Source organism: Myxocyprinus asiaticus, chromosome 25 (assembly GCF_019703515.2).
Source record: "Myxocyprinus asiaticus isolate MX2 ecotype Aquarium Trade chromosome 25, UBuf_Myxa_2, whole genome shotgun sequence".
Classification (NCBI taxonomy): domain Eukaryota; kingdom Metazoa; phylum Chordata; class Actinopteri; order Cypriniformes; family Catostomidae; genus Myxocyprinus; species Myxocyprinus asiaticus.
Window position 1 is genome coordinate 12,880,998 of NC_059368.1, and position 24,997 is coordinate 12,905,994.

At 37.0% G+C, this 24,997-nt stretch overlaps 1 protein-coding gene across 6 annotated transcripts in view; it reads right to left on the reverse strand.

Annotated features, from left to right (window-relative positions):
- Nucleotides 1–24,997, reverse strand: part of LOC127415715 (CD2-associated protein-like) — a 92,554-nt gene that overhangs the window by 52,216 nt on the left and 15,341 nt on the right. For all 6 annotated transcript variants that reach the window (XM_051654555.1, XM_051654551.1, XM_051654550.1 and 3 more), the window contains exons 2-6: nucleotides 21,276–21,436; nucleotides 11,660–11,858; nucleotides 5,797–5,897; nucleotides 4,700–4,820; nucleotides 1,753–1,922 (exon numbers count right to left, since the gene is read on the reverse strand). In XM_051654555.1, coding sequence (XP_051510515.1) covers nucleotides 1,753–1,922; nucleotides 4,700–4,820; nucleotides 5,797–5,897; nucleotides 11,660–11,858; nucleotides 21,276–21,436 — 752 coding nt within the window. The remainder of the gene's footprint in view (nucleotides 1–1,752; nucleotides 1,923–4,699; nucleotides 4,821–5,796; nucleotides 5,898–11,659; nucleotides 11,859–21,275; nucleotides 21,437–24,997) is intronic.

Here is a 24,997-nt window from a genome sequence, read left to right on the forward strand (position 1 = left end):
ACATGCAATTTTGACTATCTTTGTATGTGGTTTTTGTGATCCGATCACAAAATGTTTTAGACCTCTTTTAGACCTGTATTTAACGCTGACCACTTGTGTTTGGATCACCCGAAGCACATCTTAATACCAGGTGTAAACAGAGTCTTAAAGATGTGTATGTAAATGCCCTCTTCACATAAGAAATGACCATTCAAACTGTTAAGGTCAACATGAAATGATCAGGGACCTTGTTAGAAATTAACTTCAGCTACTTGTTTCTAACATTAGAATATGCAGAGAGACATGTGCTACACACAGACAGGAACTGCTCAGATTATTTTTCCTCATTTTACCCTTATTTTTAGTTCTTGTAATAACAGTACTTATTCATCCTACTTCCTCCTTATTTCCGTTTTAAAAGCTTAGTTTCAACATAGACTGGAGAGGAAGTTTTCAGTTCTGAAACTTAAAAGTACATTTTCATAGTACATAAACTTTTTTTTTTCTTTTTTCAAAAGATCAAGGAAAAGCGCTCTCTTATTATATGTACCTGTTAAGGATGAAGTTTTTAAAGGAATATTCCAGGTTCAATCAAATTTAAGCTCAAATGACCGCACTTCTGGCATATTGTTGATTACCACAAAACAGATTTGATTCACTTTGCTTTTTTTTAAGCTAAAATCACGGTTACAGTAAGGCATTCACAGCGGAAGTAAATAGGGTCAGTCAGTCACTGTTTCAAAAGTATAGCCACAAAATGTGAACATTATAAACATTAACATGTTTTTAGTGTCATTAAGCAAAGTTGTAATTTTGCATATAACTTTACACAGATAACATTAGTAAGCAATTTTATTACACTAAAATTATATTTACACATTCATGGACTGGCCCCTTTCACTTTCATTGTATGATCCTTAATGTAATTATTATTTTTTATTTTTTTAAAAAATGAAATTAAAATAATTTTGTTTTAATCAATATTATGCCCCAAATGCTGTCGAATGAGCCTAAATTGTATTGAACCTGGAACAGTCCTTTAAAGTTTTAATCAACTGCCTTTAAAACTAATACGAAACAAAGGCACATCCAGCTTCTAGAAACAGAGCTAAACATTACACTGATACCGCTGGCAAACAAAATCTGCAAAATCTTAACACTCAGCTGGGTGTACTCTGTGTAGACATAACAGAAACAGGCACAGCAAGGGATGTTCTGCTGTCAGTTTGAACCATCCAGAACAGAAATGATATTAAGAGAACTGGCCCATGTCAGAAAGCCTGGCAACAGCCACCCTAAATAATAAAATCCAAAAATAGAGGCATATTGCCTAATAAGGAAGGTCTTACAATGAGACTGTCTGCCTTGTGCTCTACAGCAAGGACTTGAGCAATCACTGGCAAGGCTTGTAGAGCAGTTAGACATGTAATTACCCTTCAACGCTCCATTGCTTGTGGCTGCGGGGAATGGGCAGTACTGATTTTCAAACATGCCAAGACAATGATCTAACTTTATTAGCCGTCATTATGTGCTAAATTACTCTAATATAAAGTTCCGGCATCATTAATACTAATAAATCTTATCCAACTATGGGTTTCCATTAAAGGGAAACTTCACATATTAATTTTGGCTGTGACAATCAGGATTCTCTCTTGGCAGTAAAGTGTTTGCTGTCATTATTGTAAATATTGCTCTTGGTCCTGCAGTATATCTCTGATTATTGGCTTTTAGGAAGGCATATAAGACCTGGTCAGTTGCAGAAACCAAACTTACTTTTTCTTTCTTTTCCTCGCTTTCAGAAGACGCTTTTTGGACTTTGTGAAGTTTTACAGAGCCCTCTCTGAAGATGTCACCAAAGCCAATGCCTTTAACTTTCTTTGGCTGTGCCATGACCCCGTTGCCTGGGTGAGGGGATGTGGGGCTAGAGGTGCCATCTCTGTTATCTGTGAACACATTATTTTTTATTTTTTTAATGTTTTGATAATGCAAGTCAAGATGTCATAATAAAAAAATCCAGCTATTTGCTAAATAAGTTTTTCTCATGAATGCGTAACAGATGTCAAGGTTTTCAATGAAAAATGACTTTTCAGATTGTTTCTCACCATAAACGAATGCCTTGAGAAGACTTAAATTGTAATCCATGAGTTGCATAGAATACTTTTGAGACTTTAAAAGGTTAGTTCACCCAAAAATGAAAATCCTCTCATAGTTCACTTACCTTTAAGCCATCCCAGATGTGTATGACTTTCCTTCTTCAGCAGAACTGAAGTAAAGATTTTCATAAACAGATTTCAGCTCAGTTTGTCCATTCAATGCATGTAAATGGGTTCCATCAGGCTGCTGGCTGTTTGACGGTCCAAAAGGCATATTTAGGCAGCATAAAAGTAATCCATACTACTCCAGTCAATCAATTAATGTCTTCTGAAGCAAACAGATAGGTTTGTGTAAAACATTAATTGATAAAAAAAATAACAAAATAAAAAAAAAATCGCTACCTGACAGCAGTCGAAGCATCAGTGACGTAAGCGCAATGGCGCGTCATGAAGCATGCGCAAGTCGGAAGCATGCACTTTGTACGCAACACAGGAACGAACATCATGCGATAGTAATTTCAAACAGAAATAGAGCGCTGGTCGGAAGCAATGATTTAAAGCTAAAACATTTTAATTATCTATTTGTTTCTTACACCAACCTATCTGTTTGCTACAGAAGACATTAATTGATCAAATGGAGTCTTGTGGATTACTTTTATGCTGCCTACATATGCTTTTTGGACCATCAAACAGCCAGCAGCCTGATGGCACCCATTTACATGCATTGTATGAACAAACTGAGCTGAAATTTGCTTATAAAAATCTTTGCTTCGGTTCTGCTGAAAAAAGAAAGTCATACACATCTGGAATGGCTTAAAAGTAAATCATGAGACAATTTTCATTTTTGGGTGAACTAAACCTTTAAGTGCCTTTTTTGGACTTTAAAGTGAGTCCCTATATCAACTGCCATTGTATTGAAAAGACAGACATGAGGGGGAGTAATTGTGACAATTTTTATTTTTGGGTGAATTATTCCTTTAGCAGCTGCTGTCAGGCCACTCCAGTTAGCATCACACCCACACCCCCCAGAAAATTTACAAAAGTTCAGATGCCATAACGAAGACTAAAACAGCACAAACACACACCATACTAAAGCTGCACGATTAATCGTTAAAAGATCACAATCTCGATTCAGACACTCACGTGATCTCATTTCTAAATGACAAAGATGTAATGTACTGTAAATTAACATTCCAGTGACATGCATTTGTAAGGTGGTCAAATTTAAATTCGAAATTCACTTCAAGACGCATTTTTAAATGTTGATTAACTTTATATGGCATCAGCAAAACACAGAGCTCCTGCACGAGATGCTGAATAAACTAAAATGCAAAGGCCAAAGAAGTTTGTCTACCACAGTGGTTTACAAACTGCAGGATGCAGCTGCGATTAGCTTGGAGTGTGAGAGAATCTCTGTTCAGTTTAATATTTTAATAGCAACCGATGCTAAAAAATGATGGCATTACCAAGATCTGACTAAATTCACTTCCCATGCGCTGTTTGATTACAGTCGGCTGCTCTCAAACTCTCACATGCGTGTGTCTACCCGTACGCTTGTGTCTTGTGATGAATGCAGTGCTCCTGCATGAGACTCTGCGCTGTTTTTAATCAAAATACCCCTCTTTAGGTGATATTAATGTAAACACAGCTGTTAATTAATTACGAGAGTGTAAACAGACGGGATTAAATCTGCGCTATCTTGACGAGATATTAAAGCAAACACAGCTGTTAATGTATAAGCAGACGGGACAAATTCTTCAAAATGTTAGATCTGTGCTATCTCTAAATGTATATAAGCTGCATGCTGTTTGTTATAGGCATTCAGGCACTCTTACTGCATCAAATCAGTATTAATGTATATCTATCACACAGTAAAGAGTGTCAAGTATTTAAGTAGTTTCGTTTTGCATTAAATTACCTTTAATATTTTATATTATTATTTTTTAAATGTTTAATTGCTACTGTTGCTGAAAAACATTTTACTGAAAAAGCTTTAATTACTGGCTGTTGAATAATTCCTTTACAAGCTTGAAGCAATGTTTACGAGAGAAACACTGAAGGCCTCATTGTTTTAATTTAAATTGTTAATATTAATTTATAAACAACTTTTGTAAAATAAGTGTTTTATTGCATATTTGCTTACAAATGCAATACCAAGTTAACATAGAAATGTTAATGAAGCTTTTTTCAGCTCGTTTTGCTTTTTACTTAACAGAAAAAGGTTAAATCATTTTTTTTTTTCTTTTATTATGCCATATTTAACATGATTTCTTTGTTGTTGCAATAATCACAAGGTACTATTTGGTTTATAATGTATTTGTTGCACCCCCTTGTGGACTTGGGACATTTAAAATGTATATATTTGATTTAGAATTTTTTTGCATTTTTGCATAGACTGAAGCAGAGAACATTTTGTCAGAACCTTTAGTAAATTACGTTACTTTGTTTAGTACCCTTATGTCCAGGTTTTGTCAATCACTGAAATAAGAATTTTTCTTCAGAATCGTGCAGCTCTACACCACACATAACCTCAAATGTACCAAAAGGCAACAAAGGCCTTTGTTGAGTGTTTTCTTGTAAGGACATGCCCTCACTGAGAATGTGTCACACAAGTAACTGAGCAGTACCTGGCTCGTCTGTAACGTCGGTGGTCTCTGTGTCTTCAACTGATTCTATTTCTTTCACAAAATTGGAGGGAAAGAGTCCAGACTTCCCATTCATGGTTCCACTCCACCAGCCCTCCTCAACCTACAAAACATGCAGTCAGCACAAACAACGATACAGTCCAAGTCTCATTATTTAAATGCAACATGTTCATAACTTTATATAGGACAAAGAAGAATGAATGTTTGGAAGAAAACAATATTAAAACGGTACACTATCCGTCAAAAGCTTGTGCACACACATGCATTCTTTATAAGTACTACTTTCCACATTTTAGAATAAAAGTCCACAAATGACCACAAAACTACTATATATTTTAGCTTCCGTTATCCACCTTGGATGCTTTTTAAACAGTATTGCAGATTACATGTAGGGTGGGCACTTGTCAGCTGCTTTTCATTTACTACTATGTTTTATTGGGTTGGTAAAGAAAATCATGCAAAAGTCACAAATTATATTTGTCTGCAAGACTCATTTCAAGCATTTATGCATAAGATTTAGCGCAAAACATTCATCATCATACAGGCCACGGAAGCAAAAATTCAGTGTCCAAACTTTTGATTTGTAGTGTGCACTCTTAATCAAACAATATGACAGCAAACAAACAAAAACAAAGAATTAGCCCATTATAAAAAGCTGAGATGAAAAGAGAGAGACAATTATAGGAAATGCAAATGACACCTAATTTGTGACAAATCAGAAAAACAATTTATGATCCTGCGATTTGCAATTGTATGCGAATACAGCCAAAAACATTGCAATATAAAGCTAAGAGAAGACATTTCTAACAAGAAGGTGATACACAGCTGGGATGAGTGAAAGAAACAGACTGTGTTCCATTTTCATGTTATCAGTCAAAAGTGTCAGGAGGAGATGACTGACAGTTGATTAATTGACCTTGACTGCAAACAACGTCTGTCACACAATGCATGCAAAATCTCATCTTATACAGAACTAAATCTGTTGCATGTGTTTTCCATTGATTTCGAACACAACATCCACAGTACTGACAGTGAATACAGATTATGCAAACTGCATGATAAATGACAAAGCTGCTCACCTCCTCTATGATGTCAATGATGTCTCCAATCTTCAGTTCCAGCTCGTCTTCATTCTGAGGCACATATTCAAACAGGACTTTGCAATGACGCTTCTTGGGCTCTGTAATGAAAACACAGCACATCAACTCAGGATCTGGACAGACATGTTCAACCAGTATGTGAGGGAACTGTTTCTCCCACAGCTGCCTGTAGAGGGCTCAAGGACTGACACAATCAGGAAGTAGAGTAGACTCTTTATATATCTGCATACACACACATGCACTCTCACACACAAAGCACCACACTCTGTCCGGACACATTTTCTCTGAGATGATTCATGTGCCCTTTACAAAGAAAAATAGTAGATAGCTCCCTATGCTCTCCTGTTGGTGTACTGTATTCCAACTGAGACACATTAATTGTCACTCCAAAAAATCTACATTAATGATGCATTAAGTGTGAGGCATAGAAAATCCCAAGGAACCGAATTTATCGACTCTTATTTCGATTGTATTTTGAAATTACCATGAAATGATTGTATTATCATGGTATTGTGTAGAGTAAGTGAAAATGCATTAATGTTTTCTCTTTTCAACAAGGTAAATATAGACAGCATATTACAGCATGGTCCACACAAGTATCCAGCATTGTTTTGCACTATGGTATTATCATACTCTTTTGGACAAGGCCCCATGATAAGGCTTCCTGGAAAGTATATTGTATATTGTGTATGTACAGTATGGTATTTGCATATTATATAGCATTTATAGCACTGTGCAAAAGTCTTTGGGACATTAGATGTTTCACAAAAAAACCTTTGTCTTAAAGGAATCGTTCACCCAGAAATGAAAATTCTCTCATTATTTACTCACCCTCATGCCATCCCAGATGTGTATGACTTTGCATCTTCTGCTGAACACAAAGATTTTTAGAAGAATATCTCAGCTCTGTAGGTCCTCAAAATGCAAGTGAATGGTGATCAGAATGGTGAAGCTCCAAAATCATATAAAAGCAGCATAAAAGTAATCCATACAACTCTAGTGGTTAAATCCATGTCTTCAGAAGCAATATGATAGGTGTGGGTAAGAAACAGATAAATATTTATGTCTTTTTTTTCCAATAAATCTCCACTTTCACATTCTTCTTATTTTGTTTTTGGCATTCTGCATACTTTGTGTATATTGCCAACTACTGGGCAGGGAGGAGAAATTATGGTAAAAAAAAGGACTTAAATATTGATCTGTTCTCACCCACACCTATCATATCACTTCTGAAGATATGGATTTAACCACTGGAGTTGTATGCTGCCTTTATGTGCATTTTGGAACTTCAAAATTTTGATACCCATTCTATTGCACTGTATAGACCAACAGCGCTGAGATATTCTTCTAAAAATCTTGGTTTTCAGTTCTGCAAAAGAACACATCTGGGATGGCATGAGGGTGAGTAAATGAGAGAATTTTCATTTTTGGGTGAACTATCCCTTTAAGATGGTAATTTTATACCTTCTTTAGTGTGTAAATAGGAAATATATATATATATATATATATATATATATATATATATATATATATATATATATATATATATATATTTATTTATATTTATATTACATTGAATAGGGGGAATCTCCTCAACCACCACCAGTGTGCAGCATCAACCTGGATGATGCGTCGGCAGCCATAGTGCGCCAGTACACCCATCACACTCCAGCTATTGATGGAGAGGAGAGTAGAGTGATATAGACAATTCAGGGATGAGGAATATTAGGAGGCCATGATAGATAAGGGCCAATGGGGGGAATCTGGTCAGGACACCAGGGTACACCCCTACTCTTTACTAGAAGTGCCCTGGGATTTTTAATGACCACAGAGAGTCAGGACCTCGGTTTAATGTCTCATCCGAAGGATGGTGCCTTTTACAGTATACTCTCCCCATCACTATACTGGGGCATTAGGACCCACACAGACCACAGGGTGAGCACCCCCTGCTGGCCTCCCTAATACCTCTTCCAGCAGCAACCTTAGTTTTCCCCTGGAGGTCTCTCATCCAGGTACTGGCAAGGCTCAATCCTGATTAGCTTTAGTGGGCAACCAGGCAAGAGCTGCAGGGTGATATGATGAACCACGCTGCAGGGTGTTATTGCTGCAGGGTGATATGGTGAACCATTATTTCACAATTTGAATATATATATATATATATATATATATATATATATATATATATATATATATATATATATATATATATATATATATATATACACACACACACACACACACACACACACACACACACACACACACACACCGATCAGCCACAACATTAAAACCACCTGCCTGATTTCGGCTGTGTCTTGTTTGGAAGGCTGCATGCTAGGTAGGACGCGTCCTTTGAAGGCTGCAGCATACCGAGTGTCCTCCTTTAAACAAGTCTCGTTTAAACGAGACGGCCTTCGTAGGACAAATGGAAACAGAACGTAACATGGTTGCTATGACATCATGCCACTCTTTAACAAGCGCTTCGACTGAGAAGGGAACAAAGTCCCTCTGGAAGGGAATGTATGAGGTACATTTTAGGAGAGTTATAATGATATAAAGAGAAAGGAAAATAGATTTTACAGGTGTACTTTTAGTCTAATACTTTAATTATACATATTATATACTCTGCACCCATCTACTGAGGTACTTCAACTTGGGAATTAACATTCCTTGCGTTTGAACATCATATTTACGGGCAAATTGGCGTCATTTTTTTTTTTTGACATTTCCGTTCAAGCAAAGAATTGTGGGTTATGAGTGCCCACAAAGGATACACCTCATGCATCCTCCGAATTCCCGTGAAAGAAGGTCGCATTCGAAGGCTGCATTTCGAAGTATCCTACTCACTTTTCTGAAACAACACAGCCTCGATGACGTATGCAGCCGACAAATGCGACCTCCAGAGGACGCAGCCTTCCAAACGAGATACAGCCATTGTGTAGGTCCCCCCTCGTGCTGCCAAAACAGCATCAACCTGCATCTCAGAATAGCATTATGAGATGATATTCTTCTCACCACAATTGTACAGAGTGGTTATTTCAGTTACCGTCAGTTCGAACCAGTCTGGCAATTCTCTGTTGACCACTCTCATCAACAAGGCGTTTCCATTCGCAGAACTGCCACTCACTGGATGTTTTTTTTTTTTTTGTAAATTGTAGAGACTGTTGTGTGTGAAAATCCCAGGAGATCAGCAGTTACAGAAATACTCAAACCAGCCAGACTGGCACCAAAATTCATCCATGCGATTATTTAATAAGCCAATCGTGTGGCAGCAGTGCAGTGCATAAAATCATTCAGATACGTGTCAGGAGCTTCAGTTAATGTTCACATCAACCATCAGAATAGGGGAAAAATTTGATCTCAGTGACTGCTCATCTCCTGGGATTTTCACACACAACAGTCTCTGGAGTTTACTCTGAATGGTGCCAGAAACAAAAAAACATCCATTAAGGGGCAGTTCTGTGGATGGAAATGCCTTGTTGCTGAGAGGTCAACAGAGAATGGCCAGACTAGTTAGAACTGACAAAGTCTACAGTAACTCCGATAACCACACTTTACAATTGTGGTGAGAAGAATAGCATCTCAGAATGCTATTCTGAGATGCATGTTGATGCTGTTTTGGTGGCACGAGGAGGACCTACACAATATTAGGCAGGTGGTTTAAATATTGTGGCTGATCATTGTATACATGTACAGTGTATATATATATATATATATATATATATACACACACACACATACACACATTCATACACACACACACTATACTAATATATATATATATATATATATATATATATATATATATATATATATATATATACACACACACATCTGTACACAAACATGTATACATATCCATATAATCTCAAAGTACTGTGGTATTACCATCTGATACATTTGGATACATTTTTAAGGGTATCGAGGGCCTATGTGAACACAATCAATAACAGCTGAATTTAGCATAGAATACACAAAAACAGCATATGCACTATTTCCTCAAGGGCACAGTCTGATAAAGCTGATCAAAACATTATTATCCTGATCAAGCTGATACACAAGAGTCCAGGTGGTGTTAACAGAACTACATTCCACTGTTTTAAATGATTTTTTTAATAAGAAACCTTGAATGTAGGACAGCCTCACAATCACTCTGTGTTCTGTAATAACATTCATATACAGCTGGAGCTGATAAAGGGGACTTCCTCAAAAATCTCAGACAGCCCTTTACTCAAAACTCAGACAGAGGAAATGAAAACAGGGACTTTTTACAAGACAACAGGCAAAACTACTGCTGCCCACTGCTGGCCAAATCTGTTTTCTGCTAAACTCTCAATGATTCCAGGAAAGCTAAGACCAAAAGCTTTTAGTAGAGAAAGAATTTATTATAGTAAACAGTAAACTATATTAACACTTAGGCATATATATATATATATATATATGTATTTCTCCAGAGGTTACCTGTGGGTTTTTCTTTGTATCCCGAACAATTCTTCTGGTAGTTGTGGCTGAAATCTTTCTTGGTCTACCTGACCTTGGCTTGGTATCAAGCGATCCCCGAATTTTCCACTTCTTAATAAGTGATTGAACAGTACTGACTGGCATTTTCCAGGCTTTGGACATCTTTTTACATCCTTTTCCATCTTTATAAAGTTCCATTACCTTGTTACGCAGGTCTTTTGACAGTTCTTTTCTGCTCCCCATTGCTCAGTATCTAGCCTGCTCAGTGCATCCACGTGAGAGCTAACAAACTCATTGACTATTTATACACAGACCCTAATTGCAATTTAAAAGCCACAGGTGTGGGAAATTAACCTTTAATTGCCATTTAAACCTGTGTGTCACCTTGTGTGTCTGTAACAAGGCCAAACATTCAAGGGTATGTAAACTTTTGATCAGGGCGATTTGGGTGATTTCTGTTATCATTATGATTTAAAAAGGAGCCAAACAACTATGTGACAATAAATGGATCACTATCCTTAAATAAAAGACAGTTTTTTTGCATGATCAGTCATATTTTCAAAATCAATGCCAAAATTTCACAATTTCTGCCAGGGTATTCAAACGTTTGAGCACAACTGTACACACACACACACACACACACACACACACACACACACACACACACACGTTATCTCAAGAGACAAAAAGGGATAGTCCAAAATGTAAATTCTGTCTTCATTTACTCACCCTCATGTTGTTCCAAACCCAAATGACTTTCTTCAGTGGAAAATAAAAGGTGATGTTAGGCAGAATGACAACCTCAGTCAACATTCACTTTCATTGCAAGGAAAAAATATGCAATGAAAGTGAATATTGATTGAGGCTGTCAGTCCCTAACACATAAAACATCTCCTTTTGTGTCCCATGGAAGGAAGAAAGTCAGTCATATGAGTTTTAAACAACTTGAGGGTGAGTGGACTTACACCGACTCCAAGTGGCTTGGATGTAGCATCATTTAAAATCAATAGTTTTCCGTTTCAGATGCCACTGTAGAAATTTAGTGTTCACAGTCAGCCATGATTACTTTAATCAATGAGTGAAAGTGTCAAATAACAGGACAGTTACTGAGATTAAGTGAAAAGTAATCAACTGGTCATGTGATTCTAACATGGCAGCCCCCATGTGCGGGCCGTCTCCATGTAGAATAAAACAGCTTTTATAAGGTTACTGATATGACTGGAGTCTTAATTTTAATGTGAGTGGTCATGATTTCCCACATATATTGCAAAATTACAATTCATGTCTTTAGGAGTTAAACTTTTTTAATTAGGAAAAAATTACTGCGTGCACCTTTAAGTTAAAAAGGGTTAAAAACTATTACATTTGAAATGGAACGCACTCTTTTTTGAGGCACGGGGTTGAGAGTGGGGCTGTAAGCCCAGTCCTCCTGCCGGGATTCCATAGGTACTGATCCTCTGCACCAGGCTTGCTACGTTCCCTGGCAATCGCCGCTGTATTGGAGACTGTTCTTTTACCTCCTTTGATTCTTTAGCCTCCTTTTTCTCCTCTTTGGACTTTGGCTCTTCTTTTTTCACCTCCTGGGTTACACAAAAATGCAAAACAATAATTTAGACCTGTCAATTTAATGTGTTAATTCAGTGTGATTAATTCTATAAAAAATGATGCATTATAAAAAAAAGAATTATGCAATTGATCATGTCCAGAGACCATAATATTTCAACCATCAGAGCAATTCAAGCTTGAAGTACCACCTGTTTTTAGCAGGGGGCAGTAAACGAAACTCCAGCTGAACAGTCAATGTGCAGCTGTCCAGACAGAAAACAAACCACATTCAGGATTGCTAAACACGAACAACAGCACAAGATGAGAATCGAGAATGCGTTGTGTTCAAACAGCTGGATGGAGAGCAATTTCGAATGAAGGGTTCTCGAGACATCTTTTTCCAAGTTTCAAACAACATTTAACTTGACAGTAACCTAAAAACGCTGTGTTTATGACATGACAATCAGTGAGACGCTAAAAAAGCATCCGTCTGTAGCATGTGACTATGTTGACGCATCCTTAGACAAGCCCATATAATAAATCTATCTCGGACAGATTGACAAATTCAATTGTAAAATGGATTGCTGTGCAATATAGGTCAATGACTGGCTTATGTTCAATAATATGGAAATAAACAAAATATTGCCTTCTAAAGCCATTTTTTTAATTGTCTTATCAATGCTTTACTCATCTGCCACAATAATGTAATGCATTTTAATTATATGAATTATCATATTTACACTTAAAAAAAAGTGTTATGATCTGGGGTTGCTTCAATTGGTCAGGTCTAAGCTCAGCAACATTATGTGGCAATAAAATGTAGTCATCTGACAACCTGAAGACCAGGTTATCCCATCAATGGATTTTATCTTCCCTAATGGCACGGGAATATTCCAGGATGACAATGCCAAGATTCATCTGGCTAAAATTGTGAAAGAGTGGTTCAGAGAGCATGAGGAATCATTTTCACACATGACTTGGCCACCACAGATTCCTGAACTTAACCCCATTGAAAGTCTTTGGGATGTGCTGGAGCAGACTTTACAGAGTGGTTAGACTCTCCCGTCATCAATACAGGATCTCGGCAACTCTGGACGGAAATAAAGGTTGTGACATAGCATAAGGTTGTCGAAACAATGCCATGACAAATGTACGCCATAATTAAAGCAAAAGGCATTCCAACAAAATATTCGAGTATGCAACTTTAGTTTTTTTTTGGCCAGGCAGTGTATAAAATATATTATAATTTATAATTATTTAAATATAACTATTTATAATTATCTAATCAATATATGATGAATTATTGTTATTTGAAAGGCCATATCAGCAAATTTTTAAACATGCAATTAATTCAAATAAGTAATCGGCATATCATGTAATTAACTCGGTATAACATTTTAATCGACTGATAACCTGACTCATTATAATAAATAAACACCAGTTGCACACAGGAAATAATAATTTTTAAAAAAGTACAAAAAGTCCTTCACACTGCCGTTGCTTACATGAAATCTAATACTGATTGAAACGTTAACATTTCACTGTTCGTAAAACAGTCTAAAAAAAAAACATTAAGAATGAAAGCAAATAAATGTGGTTTGTTTTCATAATGTTAGTTTATATATATATATATATATATATATATATATATATATATATATATATATATATATATATATATATATATATATATACACATATATATATATACATACACACAGGTGCTGGTCATATAATTAGAATATCATCAAAAAGTTGATTTATTTCACTAATTCCATTCAAAAAGTGAAACTTGTATATTATATTCATTCATTACACACATACTGATATATTTCAAATGTTTATTTCTTTTAATTTTGATGATTATAACTGACAACTAAGGAAAATCCCAAATTCAGTATCTCAGAAAATTAGAATATTACTTAAGACCAATACAAAGAAAGGATTTTTAGAAATCTTGGCCAACTGAAAAGTATGAACATGAAAAGTATGAGCATGTACAGCACTCAATACTTAGTTGGGGCTCCTTTTGCCTGAATTACTGCAGCAATGCGGCGTGGCATGGAGTCGATCAGTCTGTGGCACTGCTCAGGTGTTATGAGGCCCAGGTTGCTCTGATAGTGGCCTTCAGCTCTTCTGCATTGTTGGGTCTGGCATATCGCATCTTCCTCTTCACAATACCCCATAGATTTTCTATGGGGTTAAGGTCAGGCGAGTTTGCTGGCCAATTAAGAACAGGGATACCATGGTCCTTAAACCAGATACTGGTTGCTTTGGCACTGTGTGCAGGTGCCAAGTCCTGTTGGAAAATGAAATCTGCATCTCCATAAAGTTGGTCAGCAGCAGGAAGCATGAAGTGCTCTAAAACTTCCTGGTATACGGCTGCGTTGACCTTGGACCTCAGAAAACACAGTGGACCAACACCAGCAGATGACATGGCACCACAAACCATCACTGACTGTGGAAACTTTACACTGGACCTCAAGCAACGTGGATTGTGTGCCTCTCCTCTCTTCCTCCAGACTCTGGGACCCTGATTTCCAAAGGAAATGCAAAATTTACTTTCATCAGAGAACGTAACTTTGGACCACTCAGCAGCAGTCCAGTCCTTTTTGTCTTTAGCCCAGGCGAGACGCTTCTGACGCTGTCTGTTGTTCAAGAGTGGCTTGCCACAAGGAATGCGACAGCTGAAACCCATGTCTTGCGTACGTCTGTGCGTAGTGGTTCTTGAAGCACTGACTCCAGCTGCAGTCCACTCTTTGTGAATCTCCCCCACATTTTTGAATGGGTTTTGTTTCACAATCCTCTCCAGGGTACGGTTATCCCTATTGTTTGTCACTTTTTTCTACCACATCTTTTCCTTCCCTTCGCCTCTCTATTAATGTGCTTGGACACAGAGCTCTGTGAACAGCCAGCCTCTTTTGCAATGACCTTTTGTGTCTTGCCCTCCTTGTGCAACGTGTCAATGGTCGTCTTTTGGACAACTGTCAAGTCAGCAGTCTTCCTCATGATTGTGTAGTGTACAGAACTAGACTGAGAGACCATTTAAAGGACTTTGCAGGTGTTTTGAGTTAATTAGCTGATTAGAGTGTGGCACCAGGTGTCTTCAATATTGAACCTTTTCACAATATTCTAATTTTCTGAGATACTGAATTTGGGATTTTCCTTAGTTGTCAGTTATAATCATCAAAATTAAAAGAAATAAACATTTGAAATATATCAGTCTGTGTGTAATGAATGAATATAATATACAAGTTTCACTTTTTGAATGGAATTAGTAAAATAAATCAACTTTTTGATGATATTCTAATTATATGACCAGCACCTGTATATATAGCATCCAAAAGTTTAGAATAATGTACAGATTTTGCTCTTATGGAAAGAAATTGGTACTTTTATTCACCAAAGTGGCATTCAGCTGATCACAATGTATAGTCAGGACATTAATAACGTGAACAATTACTAATACAATTTTTTTTTTAAATTCTGAACTTCTTAAACTACTTCAGAGTTCTCATTAAAAAATCCTCCACATGCAGCAATGCTTTGCAGATCCTTGGCATTCTAGCTGTCAGTTTGTCCAGATATTCAGGTGACATTTCACCCCACGCTTCCTGTAGCACTTGCCATAGATGCGGCTGTCATATCGGGCACTTCTCACATACCTTTACAGTCTAGCTGATCCCAAAAAAGCTCAAAGGGGTTAAGATCCATAATACTCTTTTCCAATTATCTGTTGTCCAATGTCAGTGTTTCTTTGCCCACTCTAACCTTTTCTTTTTGTTTTTCTGTTTCAAAAGTGTCTTTTTCTTTGCAATTCTTCCCATAAGGGCTGCACCCCTGAGTCTTCCCATTACTGTTGTACATGAAACTGAAGATTCAATAAAGCTGTCAGCTGAGGACATGAGGCATATATTTCTCACACTATAGACTCTGATGTACTTATCCTCTTGTTTAGTTGTACATCTCTCCTTCCACATCTCTTTCTGTCCTTGTTAGAGCCAGTTGTCCTTTGTCTTTGAAGACTGTAGTGTACACCATTTTATGATAGCCTTCATTCCTCAAAACAATGACTGACTGATGACTTTCTAGAGAAAGTGGTTTCTTTTTCCATTTTTGACCTAATATTGACCTTAAGACATGCCAGTCTATTGCATACTGTGGCAACTCAAAAACAAACACAATGTTAAGCTTCATTTAAGGAACCAAATAGCTTTCAGCAGTGTTTGATATAATGGCAAGTGATTTGCTAGTACCAAATTAGCAATTTAGCATGATTACTCAAGAATAAGGTGTTGGAGTGATGGCTGCTGGAAATGGGACCTGTCTAGATTTGATCAAAAATGACTTTTCAAATAGTGATGGTGCTGTTTTTTTTACATCAGTAGTGTCCTGACTATACTTTGTTGAACGCAGCTGAATGTCACTTTGGTGAATTAAAGTACCAATTTCCTTCCGAAACAGCAAAATCTCTACATTATTCCAAACTTCTGCCTGCCGGTGTGTGTGTGTGTGTGTGTGTGTATATATATATATATATATATATATATATATATATATATATATATATATCTATATATATACACAAAGTTTCAATCAAAATTATTCAACCCCCATGACCAGCAATACATTCTGGTGATGTGAATTAAAACACATCAACTAAAACCTCAGTAAACAGTCTAAGTACGTTTTTAATACACCTTTGAGTGATTTTGAGAACAAAGAGTTCAGTTTACCCAAATTTTAAAATAAAAAATAACTAATTCTCTCCACAAATGTCATGTCAAAAATATTCAACCCCCAAAGTCAATCATTTGTGGAGCATCGTTTATCCTTAATAACAGCAAATAAATGTTTCAGGTAAGTGTTTTCATGCTTCGGACTCCTCTCTATTAGAATTTGTACACATTTCTCATGAGCAAAAGCTTCCAGCTCATTGACATTCTTTGGTTTCTGTGCTGCCACTGCTTCCTTGAAATCCTAACAAAGGTTTGCAATGGGATTTTAATGATGGACTGAAAGGGCCATTTAAGGACATTCCACGATCTACCCTGAACCAGATTTTGGACAACTTGGATGTATCCTTGCTGTTATTGTCTTGCTGGAAAGTCCAGTGATCACCTAGCTTCAATTTACACACTGAAGGCATCACATTTTTCATGCCAAAATGGCCTGAAACCTGAAAAAACCCATGGTGTCAGTCACATAGCCAGGATAGCCGTTTCCTGCAGCCGCAAAACACCCCCATAACAGGACTGACCCACCTCCATGCTTGACTGTGGGGATGGTGTCATTCTTATCACCTTGTCATCTTACTCCAGATGTACTGCTGACCCATGGGTCTAAAATTCATTTTCAGTTTAGTGTCATATGTCTATAAAACCTTCTTCCAGGGCTCCACAGGTCTTTCCTAATTACTTCTTGAATATTCAAGTCAACATTTCCCTTGGTGAAGTTTTGCTTTCTTCCACACCCTAAGAAGGTTGCTGTTGTACCCTATTTAAAAAATGTATGAATGGTGCTGCCAACTTTGTCTATTGGAAATTGAAGTGCCTTGGAAATTTACTTTTAGCCATGACCTTTCTTGTGTAATGAAATAATCTCCTCTATAAGCTTTTGAGACAGCTTATATTTAATTGCATTTTTTTTGCATAGAAATACATTTTTGCTTACAACGCTAAATTTACATTTTAAAACTTAATTAAGTGCCACTGCAGATTGATGACTTAATTTTGTTTTAAAACAATTACTTGTGTAGCCTTACATATTTAGGAAACAGCTACATGCAATAGGGGTTGAATAATTATGACATGCCTGTATTTTTAAAAAATCCTGCTATTTAGAAATATTAGGTTATATATTCACACTATGACTTTGAATGTGTCACTCAACTGATATAGATGTAAAGTTTAAAAATTCTGGGTCATCAGAAAAGCTTACCTTTGTAAATCCTTACTGTCTTGGGGGGGTTGAATAATTTCGATTGCAACTAGTTGAGGTATATATATATATATATATATATATATATATATATATATATATATATATATATATATATATATATATATATATATACACACACACACACACACACACACACACGGAAATAAGTATAGACTAGGAAAAGCTGGACCTGTAATTGTTTTGTTAATTTTACCATGAATGTTAAAGATCAGCTAATCTTCTTCAGGTTTTAACTATGCTTTAGGGCTGAAATGATTAGTTGACGTTATCGACAACACTGACAATAAAAAAAAACTGTCAACAAAAATTGTCGTTGTTGAATAGTCGTTTGATCTCATGTAACGTAACATGAGATCATATGAAACTCACAGTCCAGACACACTTTAAACTTTCCAAACAGCCTAAAAGGTGATCGCAAAGTATGAGAGAATTATACAAAAATACAAAATAAGTAAATACAGAAGCAGTGTCGTCGTGAGAGCGGAGCTGGCATTCCGCTGGGGCAAAACTTGCATGACAGCCCAATGTTATATCTTTAGTGCATCCTTTATTAGAGTTCAAATAATAAGGAAATGGGTCATGACTCCGAAAGCATTTTGCTGTGTGGTTACAGCCGCTTCTATGAGTCGCGTGAAGTGACCAAATCTACTAGACTAAAATTTCTCCAGGCTGACATGCTCTAATATTCGAGATATATTCTCTGAAAGTCTTAATATCTTATACAGTATGTTGCTTCTCAGGTAAATGTATTTTGTTTTGAGTTTTATTTTTTAGATATTTTTAAAATGGAAAACAAGGCAAAAACACTCGATAACAAAGATTTTGTTGCAGTGATTGTTTTTATATATATATATATATATATATATATATATATATATATATATATATATATATATATATATATATATATATATATATATATATATTTTTTTTTTTTTTTTTTTTTTACTGAATTATACTTGGAAACTATTTTTTACAGAAAGTATGAACTTTTTCCCCACTGTAACTCAGAGAATATCTTTTAGAGCTATTTTTAAAAGATGTTTTCATCCACAATTTTTTTTTTTAGTAAGCACATTTAGTACAACCTAAACGATTCAAGAGCTAATGATTAATCGTTGCAATAATCGCCCAAATAGTTGAATAATCGTTCCAATATTGTTGGATTAGTTGATTATCAAAATAATCATTAGTTGCAGCCCGTCTTTGTTTGGTTTTTACATTTGCTACTTCAGCACAAGTCACACCCACACTGTACCTACATTCAATGTTTTCAAACAGAAATACATTTACCAATACCACAGCCTCTCTTACACATTCAGAAAAAGGTGGGGAGCGAGAGACAGAGAGAGGGAAAGAAACAAAAGAGCGATAAGCTCTACAGTGACTACAGACAGTAGTGTTGTTCTATGCCCTGAGAAGTGAGTTTTCACATTGTCCTGTTGAAACTTGTTCAGGGCTTTTCTGTTTCAAAGAATGTTATTTCTGCAATGATTATTATTTGAGAGGTGTATGAATACAAGATGATCTTAAGTATAACACTTAAAACTATAAACAAAAACATTTTGTATATCAAAATACCATGGTATTACCATCTGATACCATCATGTACAGTACTTTTTTTGTTAGGGCTATTCCACTTAAAAACACTTTTTTTGACTCTCTAACATTTTCTTTAAATGGACCCAAGGTCTGCCCCCTTTCCTGACTTGATTCTGACAACGTTTGGGTTTTATACAGAGGCATGTGGAGCAGTGCTCTTGTTTCCTGTAGGCACTGATACAGAATGGAGAATGCCACAGGCTGCATCCGCTCCAAACTTCCTGTCTGAGATGCTGACAAAGAAATGTTTTTCTTGTAACTCCCTGCTCCTCAAGAGCTAATTTGAGGTCAGCCTTTTCAAGCTCCTGATTTTCTTAAAACTAAAAAAAAAAAAAAAGGGGCCTGGGTAGCTCAGTGGTAAAATACACTGGCTACCACCCCTGGAGTTCGCTAGCTAGTTCGAATCCCAGGGCGTGCTGAGTGACTCCAGCCAGGTCTCCTAAGCAACTAAATTGTCCCGGTTGCTAGGGAGGGTAGAGTCACATGGGATAAACTCCTTGCGGTCGCCATAATGTGGTTCGTTCTCGTGGTGAATTGAGCGTGGTTGCCGCGGTGGGTGGCGTAAAGCCTCCACATGCGCTATGTCTCTTTGGCAACGTGCTCAACAAGCCATGTGATAAGATGGTCTCAGACGCGGAGGCAACTGGGATTCGTCCTCCGCCACTCGGACGGAGGCGAATCACTACGCAACCACAAGGACTTAAAAAAGCACATTGGGAATTGGGCATTCCATTCCAAATTGGGAGAAAAAAAAATAAACTAAAAAAAAAAAAATCTATATAAGATACTATTACAGAGATATTTCATTTCTCCCTTTTTACTGCATCCACATCCATAAGACAGTAACAATGTGCCTTCTTTCAGTGCTGACATAATGCCTTGTCATAGAGCAACATTTAAATATTTACAATCATGGCCGGGCCTAAAGGGGGGCATTGCTCCCTTAGATTTCGCTCATATCCAAGTGCCAGCCCAGTTTACAATACATTTGCAGTAGAACAGAAATAATTTAACAATATACAGACTTTATTGGTAAACGGTGGTAATGAAACACCCAGAAAATAAAATCTTTAAAATATAGGGCAATTCTTAAACACTTATTAAACACAACAAACATTGCATTGGAACATTAAAAACACAAAGAAAGTGCTGTAGCCCTATTCTATTCTGTAGGTCTATTCTGGTTATTCTTTGGCTGTAATTGCCCTTTATATCCAATGCTATCTGTGTTCTACCTGGTGATTCAACGAAAGAGAGCAATCAAATGCCACGTTGTGAGAAATTCAATAAATAGCCTACAAGAACCAACCTAAGACAAAACATTTCTAATAACACACATCCTGCAGACAAAACAAGATCTTATTTAGATGCAAACTGTCAAGACAGATTAAAATGAGTTCATTACCTGCTCACATTCCATGGTTCTCTCCTGTAACTTCCTAAGTGCCGATTTTCAAATCTTTCCATGATCAGAGTTCAGTTAAGGGAGTGGAAGATTACTTCATTCACTACTAAAGGATCTCCACAAGGAAACGAAAGCAATAATTTCCTGCCTCTGACTAAATGTGGCATTACCACTGGCTTTAATGTGGGTTGTATCACATGGCTGTTGTCAGAAAAGGCAAACAACATACTTAAAATATAATTAAAATATACAAAAATTCGAGATGAGATTGTAATGACTTCAGAGACACGATGTTCAGGTTTTAAACAGGAGGTAAAATGTTTTGTCTTTCACAATGACAAAATGATGGAGACAAGACGACTACATGAGTACCATGGCTCAACTTGTCGGAGCACATGTGCGAATCGCTACTCTGACATGACTCTGACATTCCTCGTATTAAATAAATAAAATTATGGAGTAGCAGCTTTTCTGGAATTACCTTTACAAAGTTGTCAGGGAAGAGGCCTCGTCTTCCATTGAGATCTCCCTCCATCCATCCCTCCTCCTCGATTCTTCTTACATTTTTGATTATGTCGCCATGCTTGAGGGTCAACTCATCTTCTTGGAGGGCTGCGTACTCGTACTCCACCACCACCTCAACTACAAAGAGAGAACACAGTTCAGTTATCATTAAAATGATAAAGGTTATTTTTTATTTTCTTCACATTTAAAATTAAACAAAAGTTTTTAGTGCTTATTTAATGCATCAAACTGTCACTTCCTGGCAGTTGCATCTATCAACATCAGGTAAGCGACTCCCACAACAATTCATGCGGCAAATGACCAGGTGGGCTGAGATTAACTGTAGTGTACTTTCACCATTTTTTATTTATTTTTTTATGACATTTTTAATTAATAAAAAAAAAATTAAAATTGGGGGGCCTGGGTAGCTCAGCGAGTATTGACACTGACTACCACCCCTGGAGTCGCGAGTTCAAATCCAGGGTGTGCTGAGTGACTCCAGCCAGGTCTCCTAAGCAACCAAATTGGCACAGCTGCTAGGGAAGGTAGAGTCACATGGGGTAACCTCCTCGTGGTCACGATTAGTGGTTCTCACTCTCAGTGGGGCGCGTGGTAAATTGTGCATGGATCGTGGAGAATAGCATGAGCCTCCACATGCTGCGAGTCTCCATGGTGTCATGCACAGCGAGCCACATGATAAGATGTGCGGATTGACTGTCTCAGAAGCGGAGACAACTGATCCTTGTACTCCACCACCCGGATTGAGGTGAGTAACCACGCCATCACGAGGACCTAGTAAGTAGTGGGAATTGGGCATGCCAAATTGGGGAGAAAAGGAGATTAAATTAGGAATAATAAGAATAATAAGAATAATAAAAAACAAATGTAAGGTACCTTTGTTTTTTTTTTTTTTCAAAAGTCACACATTTTTGAGTCAAGAATATCAAGAAGTTTTCTCAGGGTTAATCTATATGACTTGAGCGTTTATAAATGTATTACTCTATAATATTTGATGTAAACTGTAACCATTGTTTCATGGCAATACTAAATACATTTTTCAGACATGTATACAGATTGCTAAAAATAAAATGCATTTTTTTTTTTTTTTTGTGGTGGGTTCAGTGAAAATGTTGGCAGGGAAAGTAAATTTGGAAAAAGAAAAAATCCTTACTGTTGAGCACTATAGGTAATTCTGACCTTTTAAAATTGAATAGGGCACATTCTTCACAAGATCTAGTGTAGAAGCATGTGGAATCTAGTCCTTGCCCTTTTCAGCCACTATTGTTTGACCTCTTTGTTGTGCGAAACATTCCAAACGATTGGGCCGAGAGCCAGTCACAGCCTATAAACAATGCTTTTCTCAAAACTACTAGTTATGGTCACCAGGACTAAGCCCAATAATGAAATAATGATATAACAATGAGCAATTTAGACTCCCTCTCAAGTGGTTTGGAATGACAGAATCCAAGCATAGTGGCGAACTGTTGGCTTCTCTATTCATCAAGCATATGGAAAAACAAAAATGACAAATGTTTGTACGATGTGTTGGTCTCTGCTACCTAATCATTACCACGGACACACACAAACAAACCTCCAATTCGCTCAGCCAGAGTATTTGGAAAGTGGAGCATGATAAACAATGCCTTAGGAGAAGCACTAAATCTGGCTGTGAGAGTTGTGCGTGAGTGTGTGAAAAATGCGATCGGGAACATGTGCATACACTATCTCTGTTAACAGAGGTTATTTACACAGTGATGTCAGAGATAGCTTGGGCTGTCCAGAGACTTCTCATGGAAAACATAAGGCATTCGGGAAGAGTTTGAATACAGTGTGCTTGAGGCATAACCCTCTCTAGTCTCTAATAGACAATAGTGTTTTTTACCCAATTGTTACAGTTAATGAAAAAGAGTTAAAGAAAACAAGCATATTGAAAAGTGGTTAGCAATTTTCACAAAAATCCCTGTGTGATAAACACAATTTATCCACCTATTGTACAGCATGAATTTGCTTTTCAATCAGCCCATTGAATATTCGTTTTGCTCTTGGTGTGAAAGGCACATTTATGTTCTACTGCACATGCATGTTCAGGCAACTAAATTAGAAGTTGACCGATTTATTGGATTTGCTGATTAATTGGTGCCAATAGCTACTTTTGAAACATTCAAATGTTTACTAAATACTGCTTATATTGTAATAAATTTTATACAACAGTTACTTCGGTACTCAAATCTGAATGAATGAGAGACATTCCATCAGTACTGATGTCTCAGAACATCAGCACTCGGACGCTTCACTGTTTGAATCACTTTGCTTGTGTTTGTGGCATTCTAAACTAAAGTGTAAGAGGGTAGCACAGATAAGAGCAGCCAGATGAGTGTCTTTTCATTTATCCCTGTGACGTTAAAGGTTTTAGCCAGCAGGTGGCGACAAAAGACCATTTTTATGTGTTATGAGCCAGTCAAGTTTGACGATGATGGAGGAGAGTACGCACTGGCTACTGTGAAATACTCAGGGGAAACCCCGCTCGGACGGCTATTTTTATACAGATAAAATAGGATGTACTTGACCAAAATTCCATTATCTTCAGCAAGCTAACACCACACTGTAGCTGTGGAATAAAGTTAAACAGCTATAGCTTTACTGTTCATCACTGCTTGGGAGTCGCGACAGACAAAGGTAATTGCACACTCTCTCACTCAAACACACATCCTTGTTTCCCAAATGACTTGTTAGAAACAGCCCAAAGTTGGTTCTAGTCCTAAAGTGACGTTTTCAAATGAGTAAAGGGGGTTTGTGCGCATCATTTGAACTAGTAACGGCAGATCCCGATCTGTGGCGTAAGAAAGTAGTTCCATGCACAAGTGCGTTTTTTAGTGACATTCCTTAGTTTTTCCTCATTTTTTATTTTTTTATTTACTTGTTTGTTGAACTGTTTTTACTGTTTGTGTAAGAAGGAAGCGCAGACATTTCAAAATAAGAGAATTATGGTTTTGTTTATAATTAAAAGTCCAGCGTTACACACCAAATCTGACTTTTTTTTCTGGTTATTATTCCGATTTCGGTTACACTGTTAACTGCATCTGGGATTTCATTCAATTTGGACTCTTGTATACACTATGGCCATGTTCACACAGCAGCAGAATACAGGTTGTCAGTCCTATATTTGAGTGCTTAATTTGGTTAGTTTCACACACAGTTTGGTTATTTACAAGACTGAAAACCGCATTCTATAACCAAACTGAAACCAATAAATTTTCAGGAATCACAACTCCATTTACGGCAAACATGTGGTGTGAACGGAACAGCACAGAACAACTAGTTGTCTGTCATGTTATATAATGTATGAGGCACGGTGCTCTGTAAAGCATGTCTTGTGTGTTTCATGTCGTTAACTCACAACAAAGATGAAGATGAGCTGTGTGTCACCCAAAAATGAGCTGCTTGCGTGCCGCACGACACAAACGCTGAGCTCAGCACTTGGTAAAATGCATTCAATGCCACTGTCGATTAATTATGATCTGATGGGTGAACTTGCACCTCGATTGCACTTGTTCTATTAATAATGCAGCGGCAGTTGTAATAAAACTTCCTAGAGTTTTGGACGTCATCATCTTTGAACGAATAACCATCACAACCATATTTTATCCTCCTGATAGCCTTGGTAACACCTGTAACCATAGTTGATCATAGAGACCATTG